A 15446-nucleotide genomic window follows, 5' to 3' on the forward strand; every position below is an offset into this window, starting at 1 on the left:
GAGAGCGTGAGTGGCCGGCGCGCGGGCCCGGCGCGAGCGGGCAGCGCGCGGGAGGCGCGGGCAAGATGGCGGCGGGCCGGCCTCGCCCCCCCTCAGCCCCACAGCCCCGGGCGCTGCCCCGGCGGGCGGCTCCGCCACTCGGCCCGGCGAGACCGGGGAGGGACAGCCTGGTTGCTACAGGCGACCGGGAGCGGTGGGTGTGGGTCGGGCCGTGCTGTGTGGGGGAAACGGGCTGTCCGTCTGAGCCAGCCCTTCCCGTCATTCCCGCACTGCCTGTGGGGACAGTCGGACTCAGCCTGAGGGGGATCCCGGTGCCTGTGAACCCGACGATCCCTCAGGCTGTACAGGCCCACCTGTCCAGAGTGGGAGTTGTGTGTGTGTGGGGAGAGGCACCCGCGCTGAGGAAATTCACTGTGCATTCGTATAAAATGCCACATAGTGCATGAGCATTTGCATCTTGGAAACTACTCATGTCGTTCCTAGCATAAACTCGTGGCCTTCCTTTGCTGTCAGAGACAAAATCACGGCTGACAGCACAGTAGGGCTCGCAGTGTACTCAGGGTCTGTCTTCTCTATGCAGTTCACTAAATACAGATTCTTGTTTCTGCATTATTTCCAAATGCCCTGCCCTAGTGGGAAAATACGTGGGTCCTCATGTTTTTTTCCTCAAATGTATATGTCGTTTTAATTAGCTTTTATTATACCTCGATTACAGTTAAGTTAGTTTGGTGTACAAAAGGCATTTTCTAAGATGCCTGTTTGAAGACTCAGTGGCGGGCCTCTTCTGGATGCCTGAAGTGATGCTGAAGTCCAATCTTTGTTCTCAAAAACTCAACTTCCTTCATCTAACTGCAGAATATTCTGGTTTGTATGGGTTTAGTAGGTTGTCTTAAGGCACACAGACATCTGTAGGTTTGTTGACACAGGTTGGGCTATATCCTTTTAGAAAATTCAGCCATTTATGTAAATTGAGAACAGGTGAGCAGCCTGCTTAATGCAGCATCATTAGTGGTAAAGGCCAACAAAGTCTGACTTAGGATCTGATTAAAGATGACTTTAATATCCATTTTAGCATCTGATTCTTCTGAAGAGTAGGATTAGAGTGTTTGCACTCAAATCAGCAGCTGTCTAGAATTTACCAACCTTGAAGCCAAGGGTTTAACTTTATTTCAGAATTGTTAACACTGTTCTGGAAACTCTTGATAAAGCTATACATATTTACTCCTGTATACTTTCTTCACTCTTGGCAATGGTTCTGTATTCATAGCTGCATAAAGTATTCACTTTCTCAGAGCTGACTTATACAGGAGCCATCACATCTTATAGTTAAACAAGAACAGAAGTTTCAGTTTTATTTTGCTTCATCAGTAATTAACTGCTGCTCATTGTTAGTATATCTCTGATTTATTTTTCTTTTTGAGCTGATAACCAACTTGCCCAGTTCTCTGTCACAGGAAAGATTATTCTACTTGTATCACTGTTCTAGAGCAGTCCATGCAATGATTCGTTTGAAAGTTTTAATATACTTTGTACTGTTTACTATCTAACCACATATAAAATTACATTTTTCTGTAGTGGCTCTCTCTTTTTGTTTTCTTCTTGGACTTTTGGCTGGTTTTAGTAAGGAGCAATGCAAACACTTTACAAATAAAATTATCTTCTGAAAACCTTACTGTGTTCATCTGATGTCCATGACCTAGATGCTGCCAGCAAGCTAAAAGTAGTTTTGGAAATTATTTTAGGTAAAATAATTAATTGCATTTATTTTGACACAGGTATGAAAACTCAATGGGGTCTGCCAAAAATGTAATGAGTGAGCCTGTTGATGCAGAGGAAGGTTATAACATGATGGTAAGACATTCAGTAACTATAATGCTACATGGTAGAATATTTTTTCAACAGCAAGAAAAACTAATTTTTCATGTTGGGATTAATTCATAAATTGGTTAATATGTACCTTCTATGAAAGTATTGATTCTAGGAGCTAAATACATTTTATTCATTAACATGATGGAGAGAAATCTTCTAAAAGGAATTTTACTGTAGAGTAAATTTGAGTATTTCTTCTGTTTTGCGTAATTTCTAGTTGTGTTAGTATATGGGGGTTTTTGCATTCTTTTTCAGCTGATTCCCATTTTAAACTGCTTTCATCCAACCTGTGCTGTAGTGCAAGACTTTAATGTTTGGTTACACTTAAGACTGTGGTGTTCTTAGAAGGAGCTGAGGTTAGAGCTGAATTCATTTTCTTTGGCAATGCCATGGATGAAACTGGTGGGTTTGTTTACGTCTATGTATTTATATATGTGAGCATCATTAAAAAAAGAATCCTCATTAAAGGTCCTTTAGTATTTATAGCCTTGAAAAGAAGCAGTACAGACTAATTAACAAACATTTGCTATTTAAAGCTGAATTGTTTCTGGTCACTCCTTTGGCTTAAGGGATGATTGTATCCAGAGCATGTCGCAGAAGGTAATTTTTTTGGATAATTGAGTAGCAAAAAGCAGGGATTCAGGTTGAGGGAGCAGTCAAAAACCAAGTATCAGTATCATGTCACTTGAAGAGGGAGGGTACTACAGCTAACTCTTGTCAAATGAAGAGGCTATTCATACCTACTATGGCCTTTGGCACAACAATTTTCACTTCTCGGTGGCTGTGCACTTCCTCTTTGCTAACTCCTGTTTGGGCCTTCCTCAAGGGTTTGTTGGTTTCTTTTGACTGATGTCCAAGTTACAGAGGTGAGAATTTTAAGTTAGGCTCTAGTTTCGTTACACACAATACCTTGAAATGTCATGTTGATCTAGATACTTACTGTTTCCTTTTAAGCCTTTCTGGCTTCTATAAAAGTAAGTCATTTAGGAAGTTAGTTTATTGTGGACTAATGCAAGGTTTTACGCTCAATGTCATGCAGCAACAAGGGATTAAAAACCCAAACCAAACTTGCTACAGCAGAAATGGTCACTGTTACTAAAAATTCCTTGCAAGAGCAGGCAATTAGGTCTATAGAATAAGGATCGACTAGAACCAGTTCAGTACAGATTCTGGGGTTTTTATGTGCTTTATTTGGGTTACTTTGGGCCAATGTATGTCATTTGCTCTATTTATTGGATTAGATTTTCCAAAACTTCGCTGATACAGCAGTGCTGTATTTTCTTCTGTTGTGTTGCCTGGTTGTGTCTCTGGGCAGGTCTGTGAAGCACTAGATGGCACACTGTGACTTCCAAACAGGCAATTGAAGACATCTGGATGAGAGAAACCGAAATTAAAAACTATTATATTAGCGTTAAAGTAAAAAGAGTTTCTCATTTGTGTTGTTTCCTACTGCCTTAATAAATTCTAGCCACTCATCTGCTATATTTGTTTTTAGTGTAATTTTACTGTATTTTCTTTCTAAAGATGTAGAAGTGGTTGCAGGCTTGAGCTATATGATGGTAAGAATGAAAAAGAGGAAAAGTGTACCTCCTGATTAGTCCTATAGGAAATCAGTCTGTTCGTGCCTAAAATAATATTTAGGTTTATTTAACTTCTTTGTGGTTAAGTTTGCCAGTGTTTAAAGCTAATATGGTCAGCAGTTTTGTGCTATCATGGTACATAAGTTTATCATTACTGTATATAGTTTGGCTTTGTTGCAAATTATTTTCTGAGGCTTAACTTTCCTACACTGTACAAGAGGCAAGATTTTATCTGATTGACATCTGTCAGTTGATACAAATACTTCTTAATGTATTTGGTTTCAAATGCCTTGTGATGGTGCCTTTCACAAATGCAAAGAAATATGTTTATTAGGTAAATAAAGTGCATCCCCAGTGTCTCTTATTCTGCCTTTGAGTACTTGCAGCTTTGTAGTAACAGTCCATCACGGTTGCCAGGAAATACTTTCTAGGTTCTTATCTTCTCAGTGGGAGAGGTGGGCTTTTATGCATGTTTCAGATGGTTCCCACAAATCTCATGCCTTTCTCCAGGCTCTCACCAGTCACTAACACATGTATTTTGGTCTTGTGCAGCTTGTATAATTAGTTCTGATTGACTCAAGGTAGTTACAGCATTTGTGAAGTCTGCTGTGATGCTCCAGCAGCATTGACAAGCAGTTAATTGAAAGTGATGTGGTCTAGACATACCCATATTGAGGGCTGGGTAGTAACTCCCATGACATGTTGATGAATCAGTCTGCTTATATGCAGAGAAATGGGGATGAAAATGGATGCATACACCTGTTTCAGATATTTGAGGAAAATTCAGCACCTGTGTACCCCACTTTGGATGGTGTAACCACATACTGGATGAAATTAACATATCAAACCAAAGATTTCGCTTTCTTGTTTGCCCATCCACATATTTCTTGTTTTCAGGCTTCTTTCCAACGCTCTAACAGCCATGACAAAGTGAGGAAAATAGTGGCAGAAGAGGGACGGACAGCAAGGAACCTGATTGCGTGGAGTGTTCCCCTGGAAAACAAGGAAGATGATGGTATGTGTTTAACAGTCTTCCACCAGGTCTTTGCACTTCCATTCCTCTGTCAGCTGGAGTTGCTCATCTGGAAACATTTTTCTTACATAGAATTTCTTTATTAAAAAAGGTTCCGTTCAGCATACATAGTATAATTTAAAAGTTTTTTTCCAAAATGTGCCTTGCAGTTGGCAGATCACTTTATAAAACCTTCCAGTGACAGATTAAAAACTGTTTTAATTTGTCTGCAAGTAACATCCAAGACTGTTTTCTTCTGCTGATATTATCAAGATAGTTGTGTAACAGAATCACATTGTCCTAAAGTGATCTCTTGTAACTTGGGAATTCAGAATTGTAGAGATGACTTAGAACAATCTAACAAATTGCTCTCTGTGTTCTAAAACAAAGAAGTTTGGAAGTTTCTTTTGGGATCACTTCAGCTTTCGTAAATACCAATGAAGAATCTCTAAAGAAGGGGATATGTGGGGACAGCATGCCATAATGCAAGTCCTCAGAACAGTTTTGTTACTGTTGTAATACTCTCTTGTGGTATGATGACTTAAGGAGCCAGGAATTGACTTTTGTTTTTGTTCTAGTCAAGCTGTTCCAGATGTCTGAATGCTGTTTTTGAGGACTTTATCTCAAGTATTTTTGTATTTCTCATGTCCCTGTCCAGGTGCTGCAGCTTTTGAGTATCTAAAAGTAAATTTTTTTAATGCTAGGAAGGTGGCTGAACATGGGAACCAGTTGCCTAGAAAAACTGTGGGCATCATCTTCCTTGGAGATGCTCAAAACCTCCCTGGACATAGTCCTGGACAGCCTGGAGGTTGAGCTAAATGATCTCTAGAGGCTCCTTCCAACCTCAGCTGTTCTGTGATTCTGCCAGTGGAAAAGATATTTCTAAGAAATGTTACATCTTAAGTTGCAAGATAATTAACCCTATGTCTGATGCAAAGTTTAAACCGTCTTTAAGCAGAATAGAATTGGGGCCAAAGTATTTCCAGATTCCAGATTACTCTTCTGGGGAAGGTAGTGATATGAATGAGTGTGTGGTAAAGGAACATGCAGTGTATTTCTAGCAGTATTTTTGAGCAACTTTTGCTATGCTTCACTTTCTGTTTGAAGTGCCTGTTATTTTTTAATACTACCTTACTTGTAATATTATTTTAGAAACTCTAACACTTTTTCTTTAAAAATGACTGTGATTTGTGGATGAATGTTTGCTCTAACAATTTCTGCTAAACCATGATGAATGTAAAAGGGAATTTTTACCTTTCATTAAATAGTAGTTATGTACAGTAATTAAAATCCAAGTAGCTGTATTCATTTCCTTCTTTTGGTCCTATTAGCCCCATTGTAATTTTTAAACTCTGTCAGTGGAGCTTTCATGTTAAAACTTCTTAAAATTAAAGTATAGGCTGACCTTTTTGCACAATGCAAAGGATCTGATGATTATTGCCTGATGGAAAATTTCCCTATGAAAAGAAACTTGTGGTTAGTGAAAGACTGGCAGAGCCAGATCCTTTATCTCTTGACCCTTGCCTGGCATGGAGGATGTTTATGTTGGTGTCACTGAGCTCTGGTTCATTTTCTGCTGATCTTCCTGTATGTACTGTGTCCCGTAGGGATGATACAGCAATATTATGAATTAGGACAGTTCTAACTTGTTCAAGGTTTGTGTAAATCAGGCCAAAGGTTCAGGGTGCCTGCACCAATCCTGCCACTCCTCTGTACAAAGCAGAATTTTGTCTTTGGGCGGCAGTTCCTTCTACTCGTAACGTCCAGAGTTGTTGATTTGGCAGCACCCGTGTGTGATTTAACATTTTAAATTATATACTGTTATTTATAATGTGATTTATTTCTTTTTCCAGACACAGGCAAGGTATGAGCATTTTTTATTACTGGGGTAGTGTTATAGACAGTTGATTAATTAAAATGCTAAATTCATCTTTTCTATTTGTATCCTTTTTCTGTTTCCTTTAAAAATTGTGTGCTTGTGTTCTTCTTCCCATTTAACTCTTACTCTGGAATACTTGTGTATTTTATATAGCATACATGTGTAAAAGAGAAATCAAAAACTTCTGACTCCATGCTGTAAATATATAGTTCCTGCTGGTAAGCAATATTTCCTTAAAAAGCAAAGAGATATCTGGAATGGCAGGTGATATGTCTGCTCTGTGTTTTGGAGCAGTGTGCACCCCAGTTATGTCAGATCTGAAATTCTAATTATGAATAGAGATCAATGACATGACAGTCCCAGCCACAGTGGTAATGATCTAGAAGAGAGAGTGACTGTTAACACTTTTCAACCATTGAAATTCAAATATTCCTTCACAGAATTCAGTAGTACACAGCAGATTGTGTTGGATAAACTAATCAACACTATCGCTGATTTGATGTCTTAGAAGGAGTCTTAAAACTGTGAAAAATTCACTATTCTGGTATTCTGTCTCCAGAATGGAATTTGCATTCCAAACCTACAGCCACCAGTCACCAATTGCAGTCACTTTGCTTTTGCCCACCTTGGAAAGCTGGGATTGTTCCAAGGGAGGGTTTCAGAATTCTTTCCGTTGTAATTATTTCACATGCCTAGAATGAAATTTGAGGCACTGAATGCAGATAAGCAACTACACACAAACTTTATTACAAAATCTTAGCTGTGGTATTAGCAACAGTTAAAAAATTGCAGAGGCTTGACATTGAAATGTTAATAGATGGTAAGATACCTTTGGAACTTTGAGATGTGTAGAAAAATTGGAAAATCTTGTATTTGTGACTGTTCCCTTCTTATTTCCTATTTGTTTAAAATCACCTGGGCTCTTGCCGTATAGAATTCATTTGCAGATTAAGCATTTCAGGGTAAGGAAAAACATATTTTATTGGTTGAAAGGTACCTGGCACACTTTGGGGAGCCTGCAGCATATTCCACTGTTTTAGCAAGAGCCTGCTGCAGTAAATAGGTTTTGTGGGATGTGATCAAAGCGTGAAACTTGGCTCTCTTTGGCCATGTGAGGAATTGTGAGAGCCCTGACTGCACACATTGTGTGTGAGCCCTTGCGGCACTGGTCTGATGGGAACTGGCAGAATGTAGTGTGAGGGCGATTCTTTAGGGCTCATAAGTTTCAAACCTTGAATTTCACTGGAATGAATGGGAAGCCAGTCTAGTGCTGGTAGGTGAATACAGGGCCATTATATTCTGGCTGAGACAGTGACAGTAATTTATAAAAGTAATTTTGTGCAAAATATATTGCTGAAATTCAATCTGGAGGTGGAAAAACGTGGAGGATTTTGGTTGTATCCATGCTTGAAGGCAGTAATTTCTCCAGATCCTTAGCATTGTACAGTTAGAAAAATAGCATCTACTGCTGCTCTACAGACCTCTAAAAAGATATGGTTCATAGTAGGATTAGAAACTTCAGCATGCTTCCTCAGTTGAAAGTTATCATTCCTGCTGAGGGTGTGATGATGAACAGTGTCAAAGATGCTGAAACTACATGTGCAGTTGACCTCTGCCATACCCAGCACAGAAATGAAGACTGCAACTACTAAATTTAAAGGCAATTCCCACATTTCCTATTCCAGTGAAAATATCCAAAAAGAGAGGGGTGAACAGGATGGTTGTTGAGATTGTTAGGTAAAAGATAGCTTTTGAAAGTAGGTTATCAGTGGGGTTTTTTGGTAGATGTTGACACCTCATCTTTTTGACAGGAAGTCTTCACAAATCATAAACCCTGTGTGCTTCATATTTAATCGCCAGACAGGAAGGAAATGGACTTCCAGTGTAAAATATGGCTGCAGCTCCTCCAATGCTGCAAAACTTTGATACTTTATATATTTCACATGGGCAACTTAATAGCTAAAGGAGATGATCTTGGGCCACTATTGTTCTCTCCTTACAATTTAGTAAATTGCTAGCAGGGGATGCCCTTCAGGTGTCACTGAGGTCTGTGCATCTCGTAGCAATGCCAATATGATGCAGTTACACACCAGTCACCCCTGAACATACAAACAGCCATTGAGCAGTGCTGTCACTGCTTGGGAGTATAGGACAAAAGCAGAGAGGAAGATACCTTCTAGTAACCAGAGCCATTATTGTAAGAAAAGGAATTAGAAAACTTAAAATTGTGGCTGCTGCTGAAATGCAAAGTTTTCTGGCCTCTACACCTTAAGAAAAAGTTAGTCCTTTCCCCACACTATATTAAATTTGCAAAACCTGCTATTTGCATCTAAATTTCTGCCTCATATAGGAAGTGCCTGGAAACTTGCTTTTGTCTTTAGAAGGGACTTGATCAGAGATTTCACAGATCTTAGATAATGGATTGTTATTCTGGATTTTATAGAATCTAAAGAGTCTGCAACTTGATGTTTTCATCTGCCCTTTTTTAATTTTAATGTACTCATATTTGTTGCAAACCTTTTCACTGTGCAAGTCCTGTATGCCATTGCCTTCAAAACTTGTCTTTGCATTGTAAATCACATCAGAAGAGAGGCTTTGGTGATTGAAATACTTCAGTTATCGGAAGTCTGCCATGGAACTATTCCCCAGTTTAAGATTTTTAGTGACTATGAAGGTTTTATGCATGCAGTAGCTGAATGATTTTTTTTCCCCTGAATGCTGCTAAATTGAGTTCAATATATTAGTTTATAGCTGTTTTTTTGGCTAATGTAGTATTTTAAAAATGAATTATCAAGCAAATAATTTTTAATTTGTTTTAAATTAAAAGCCTTGTTGCCTGGAATAGCCAGTGATACAAACCAGCTGTGCAAACCAGCTGTACAACTGCTTGGTTTAGACAGGTTTGCAGCTGCTTTACATAACCAGAGCAATGTAAAACAGCTGGGCTATGTTTGGGAATTTGGCCTCAGAACTGTTAAAAACTCAACTGGACAATTCTGAAATTCAAGAATGATCTCCATGGTCTAGAGAGGACTGTATTCAACTAATGCATTGATTTGCTTGGCTTCATCCGGCTAAATAATCTTGAAACTTCTATTTGGATGTAATCTGTGCTAGAGAACTCTTTCCATAGTTACTGTTTTGTCTCAGCTTGCTTACATTTTTGGTAATTGGATCCTATGATTTTCGTGTTGTGCAAGTTAGATACTTGGAGGAGTAAATTTTTTTACCTTACCCCATAGCAAATCTTAAAGATTAAGTGCAAACAGATCAGGTTGGTCTAGGCTAACACAGATATTTCTATGCGAAGATAACTCTAAATCAGTTAACTGCTACTACCACAGCACTGAGGCCTGGAGTCACCCTTTCTGACTGGGGGAATTTAAACTGATTTTGGAAGCATAGTTGCTAAAGTCACTTTGTATAAGCAATGGAGGAAGACAGGTACGTTTGTGAAGGGATTTCACGTCTTAAGGAGACTGACTTGTGTTCTGTGAATGTTTTTTTCTCTTCCTTTGGCTCCCTAAATGTTGATGAACTAAATCCTGACCTGAGTTCTGATTTTTCCCATCTTTCTTGGCAGAACGGTTCCAGAAAAACTAAACTATTACATTTGGTTTTCCTAACAAATATACAAATATATTTCTTGTTTTAGTTCTGTAATAGCTGATTGAGCAGTCATTCAAAAGCAGACTTCTTAAAATTTATATAGAAAACTAGTATCATATTTGACATGTAGATTGTAATGATATGATCTTTAGAGGCACTGAGAACTTAAAGCTAGGTTACCTTTGTTTAATGAAGTTTGTATGTCTTGCCTTTCTTGTATTTTTTTTATTTTCCAGTGTCTTCTGGCATTATCCACGTTCTGAACAGTGGAATATATATTTAGAATATAAAATTTGCCAAACCTCTTAACTCAGAAACTGTGCCCCTCTCAGTACATTGCAAGATGAGATATATGCATTCTAGGGTGCTCTATTTAATTAAAATCGTTATTGTTGATTAAAACAGTTGCTTCTCCCACAGGAAAATCAAAATGGCAATCTGGTGGAAAAACAAAAAGGGTGACTCAAGGAACACACAAGACTGCAAAACAGGTATCTGCTCATTTTTTATTGTGACATAAAATTAATGACATAACAATGTTTTTCTGTGAGATCACTGATATATTATTGGCTGATTAATACTTCTCTAAAACTATGCATACATTGTATTTTTAAAGCATATAAGTTTCAAAGTCAAGTATTCAGAAGTTAAAATTGCCGGAATTTAGGTTATCTTCCTCAGCATTTCCTTTTGGCACTTCCCAGCCTCTGCACACATGACTTATGGGAATTAAAGTTATTTTAAGGAAAGTGCTGTTCAATAAAATGATATAGGATATTCTTCCTATAAGCATGCTGCTTATACAAGGGCTGCCTTTCCCCCCAATTTCTAATTTAAGGAAATGTCTTGACTTCATGTGTTGAAGTCATCCACATACCTTACTTTGGAAAAAAGTCCAGGTGAGTAAAATTTCCATGACTGGAAAGCCAGTCTTAATGAGAATTGTAAAGAAGAAACCGCTCCTGTTTTTATTGGCCTTTTTTTCTCTGTGAATGACGATCTTTATTACATTATAAAGTCATACCTCAATCTTTCCTTATGTTTAATATTTTTAACTGCTGTTTTTCTTTGATTTATGGATTTAGGCATTAGTACAGCTTTAGCCATTTAGTATTTTGAGGCAGCCTGTCAGAATTTGGTAATAAAGCATATGAAAAATGTTACTTTTCAGAAAAGAAAAAATGTTCTGCTTCCATAGGTTTTTGCATCTTTAAAACATAGGCATGTTATTTTCCCAGTTTAGTTCAGCACCTATTAGCCTTGTGTTGTCTCTTCACACACTGATACGTTACAGACACTGTATATTTTGATTCTCTTGGTCTGTGAGGGTGGAGTGTTAGCGATGTAGTTGGGGCTCCCTGGAAGGGTTTGCCCTCAGAATATTGAGGGTGTGAGAACCATGTGCTGCACAGTTTGGGTTCTGTCTAACCTGGGGATTATGTGAATACTGCGTTTTCAGGAGAATGCTTGGTTGCTACTCAGTGGCTCTATGTGGGATTGCTGTACTAAAGCTCTTGTTGACACAGTCCATTCCTGGTGGATTCAGTTAAGGTTTGAAATGGATTGCTAAGTGTCTGTGCATCTTGGCATCTCAAATTGGCATTCTGCACCTTTATTTCTATTGCTTTTCCGACACTGGATACTGCTGTAATTGGTGGCTTTTTTGGCTTAGTTTTGTTGAGCTTTCACTTTTAATTTTCCTTTACATGTGAATGGGCCACTAATCTCAAGAAAATAAACTTACAAGAGCTGTTTCATACGATCTTATCAACCTCTTCTTCCTTTCAGTAGGGTGCTGGCAAATATACGTTCAATAAACTTTGGCATCCTGAGAGTATAAATATACATTGCATACTTTCCACAAGTCCAAGGCAAGTTACTGAAACTATTAGTGGGAAAAAAAATAAATTAAAAAACACCAAGAGAGAGTCAGCTTTAATGTCACCTTCCTCATCCACGCTGGGTTACTTGGGATGTAAGAAAGAGTATTCCCATGTTTGTTAACTTAAAAGGCACATAAGCTTTTCATCTTCCGCAGTTGAATATTTGAACTATCACTGCAAGTTAAAATAATATTTCTAATAACAAACCACCAACTTAATGCTTACCTACTTGTGTGATAGTGTTTACAAGGAATCAGGTAGTTTAGAGGGTTTTATCCTTTCAGAGGTGTTCTGCTGGAACATGGGTAGCTGTAAATGTTGCTTAGGTTTTACTGAGACCCTGAAGATCTGCTTACTGGATAAGAATGGAACTGCTATGACTTGCAGAGCCTACACATGGTGTTTTCCTCATTAAAATATTGCTGACATATAAGAGCGAAGATAAATGGATGCCAAGTGGAGCAGATGGATAACATTTATTGCTAAATATCAAAACATATTCCATGACATTGTCTTTTAAAGATAGGTTTGAAAACGTATCTTTCAAATAGTGGGAATTACGCGCATTTCTTATTCCGAAACAACTGATCCTTTACATCAACAGTATTAGCTGAATGACTGTAAACCTAATCACTTTCCTAAGGTCAGATCTTATAAATACAGGCAGCAACAGGTAGCTCTGTTATTTTAATGCAGCTATTTATGATTCTGTAGTTGTGCTTGCGTCATTATAAACTGTAGTTTCAAGGAGCTATAAATTAGCCAGTATATAAGCTTTGCTTTAAATGTTTTTATACAAGGCCTCTGCTAAGGAGCATCTTTTCTCCCAGCAGTTTGTTAAGAGGTGACTTATGTCATAGAAGAAAAAATATGAAACCCTTCTGAAATTGCTGTTCATCGGTTGTTTATGCCATGCATCTTTCTGAACATGGCTCTCGTGCATACATTAGCTGGGGTTCATCTGGAGTACACTTGCAGCCCTTGGAGATATATGTAAGGGTAGCAGAGATGTTGGTGTGATTGTAGTAAATCTTACCGTTCTTCTGCTTCTTACAGAAAAATTAGCGTCTCACCACAAACGCAGGTGAGAGCATAACCATTCTGAGAACAGTGTGTCTCCCTAACTGCAAAGTGGAATTTGTTTAATGATGTGTGGTACAGGACAAAAAGACTTGAATCCCAACCAATTGTTTTGAAAATTACACTATTTCTAGTTAGTGATTAGATATTCTAATTATAAACACTGTGTACTGTTATGTGTGGTGTTTGAGTTTTCTTATTCAATCACCAAAGTAGAGCATTTAGAATGGGATTTTAATCCCTACAAGAGTGCTCCAGTAAGAATTGATATGCCACAGTGGACCAGGGCATCAAAACTACGTTAAAGGTGCTATGAAAAGAAATACATAATGAAAAAAGCCAACCCAAACCAGACTACTTTAATATGTAGCTAATACCTCCATCACAAAGTAGCACACAGTTGGGTGTCACTTGGGGTTTACTGGGGGTGCTTGTCCACCGGCTATGTAGTGCACAAGCTTATGGTAACAGGATTTTACTGTTTGTTTTCTTTTGTTGGAGAGAATTTCAGGTTTAATAAGGGCAGTGTCATGCGACCAAGTGGTGATTTGGTACCTTTAGACAAATAGGTGTGCTTCAGAATCCTTTGGAATATCCCATCCCATCCCATCCCATTTAGCATGTTGGCTGTCCCCTGCATCTGCACAGCAAAGCAGTACTGGGTCAGTTAAGTCTGTGTTCTAGGGTGAGCCACATCAGCATTTCACTGGCATTAACACATATTAGCATGAAGGTTTTAAAACATTCATGTCATATGTAATGTCTTGGTAATAAAATTTCCTTCTGGTGGAATACTGCTGGTATGTTTATTAGTGAAATGCTATTTTCACCTCTGGATATACACACCTGTCAGAATAAGTAATACAGGATATGTAATTAGAAAATGTAACTTTGCAGTGTGCTGAGAGGCAGAGTATCTCGTACTGCTGTGAAATGAAAATATTATAAATATCAAAGAAACAGAATCTAGTTGAACATAAGTGCTGCCTATATTTAAGAAAGTGTGTTCTAAAAAACTCAAGTCAGTGCAATGATGTCTTCTTTAGCAAAGAAGTTCTTGTTTACAGGTGTTTCAATATGCTGATGAAAGGTGTGTTGCACAGAAACCCAACTCCTTACCATAATTCTGTTTGTTGTTCTCCTTTTACCTTGTACTTTCTTGTTTTCAGAACACTACCTTAGACTGTAAATTAACAGCAGCAGGAGCTGGAGATAAAAACTTTGACAAAAGCCCCACCAAAACAAGGCAGCCTCGAAAGGTGGATCTGCGGGCTCGGTACTGGGCATTTCTCTTTGACAATCTCCGGCGTGCAGTTGATGAAATCTATGTCACATGTGAATCAGATCAGAGTGTGGTGGAATGCAAGGTAAGGCTCCAGCTGTTCTTTGCCTATCTGGCTTCTGTCTGGCTTTTTTTATATTTTACCTAAAAGGTAAATGAGGAATTAGAGCTTCAGAAACATGTTACTTTTTCATTTGTATTTTGTGAAGGCTTTTAAGTAGGAAAGCTGAGGGCATATGTACTCGTATTTTAGAGAATGCTTTCATTTTGAGCAGGGACTAATTTTTGAAGTGTATAAAAACTAAAAAGTTGTACATGAAAATATTAGAGCTCAGTTTTTGCTGAAATGAGATTTCGTTTTTTGAGCTCTGATTTTGTGACTTTTCTGACTAAACACTGGTTATTTACTTTGCCTGGTAATGTCCTTTACTGTAGGTGGCACTGTTGCAGTTCAGCCTTTTTCACGTTCATTTGCTTCCTGTTAAGTGGCTTAATTACACACTGCTCCCTTTCTGCAGTGATAGTTATCACTCTTCTCATTCTCCCTTTGTTAAGAAAGTGATTGGTGGTCGAGTGTAAGCAATGTCTGGTTGGTATGTCACTGTAAGACACTTCCCAGTTTCAAATAACCTGGGTTTGTAATAGCTTGTGCATCTGGTTCACATTTTATTGTGATTTTCTAGTAGATCTGTAGAAATACCCTTGTCATTTAATAAAAATCACTCATGCTTTGGAAATGGAATTTATCGCAATCATTAAGAGAAGTCAGAATACATTAGAAAAGAAATGTTAAAGATATGACTTTGTTTTCATATTAAACATGGCTGAAAACTCAACACATTCTGGAAATGATTATCTAATCACTGTAAAAAAATTCATATATCAGTTTAAGTAAACTTTTTTATTATCCTATGCATCTCATTCTCTGCTGTAATCAGACACGGCCAAACTGCCTTTGAGATTAGCGTACAAATACGTTTCATTGGAAGCAGCTTTGAGAACTGAACAGTAGCTCAGAGGCTTCCAAATTGCTGGTTGGCCTAACACAATTTAACATTTTGGTACTGAACTGTCTTCCTGCTCAGGAAACATCTCTCTAGAATTTTTTGGTTTAAGAAAGCCAGCCAGCCTTGCATTGTAATTAGCATTTTAAACTTTTGTGACTGAAAGATCAGAAGCATATTTGTATCATTATCGCATATTTTGGGGGTTAGATATCGTTCAGCATTTTAATTGGGCTACTTGATCTGCT

General features: G+C 38.1%; 1 protein-coding gene across 2 annotated transcripts in view; it reads left to right on the forward strand.

Moving 5' to 3' along the window:
• Positions 1-108: 108 nt before the first annotated feature.
• The window catches only part of SCAPER (S-phase cyclin A associated protein in the ER), a 136163-nt gene continuing 120825 nt past the window's right edge, over positions 109-15446 (forward strand). Inside the window, exons 1-5 of one of the 2 annotated variants that reach the window (XM_042021801.1) lie at positions 109-193; positions 1776-1851; positions 4347-4464; positions 10370-10440; positions 14082-14279. In XM_042021801.1, coding sequence (XP_041877735.1) covers positions 1789-1851; positions 4347-4464; positions 10370-10440; positions 14082-14279 — 450 coding nt within the window. In that variant the 5' untranslated portion in view covers positions 109-193; positions 1776-1788. The remainder of the gene's footprint in view (positions 194-1775; positions 1852-4346; positions 4465-10369; positions 10441-14081; positions 14280-15446) is intronic. The other variant, XM_042021800.1, reaches the window with a different exon arrangement.

The sequence above is a fragment of the Corvus kubaryi genome, unplaced genomic scaffold (assembly GCF_017639235.1).
Source record: "Corvus kubaryi isolate FWS band 111438036 unplaced genomic scaffold, C.kubaryi_AGA036_p1.0 37172, whole genome shotgun sequence".
Lineage (NCBI taxonomy): Eukaryota > Metazoa > Chordata > Aves > Passeriformes > Corvidae > Corvus > Corvus kubaryi.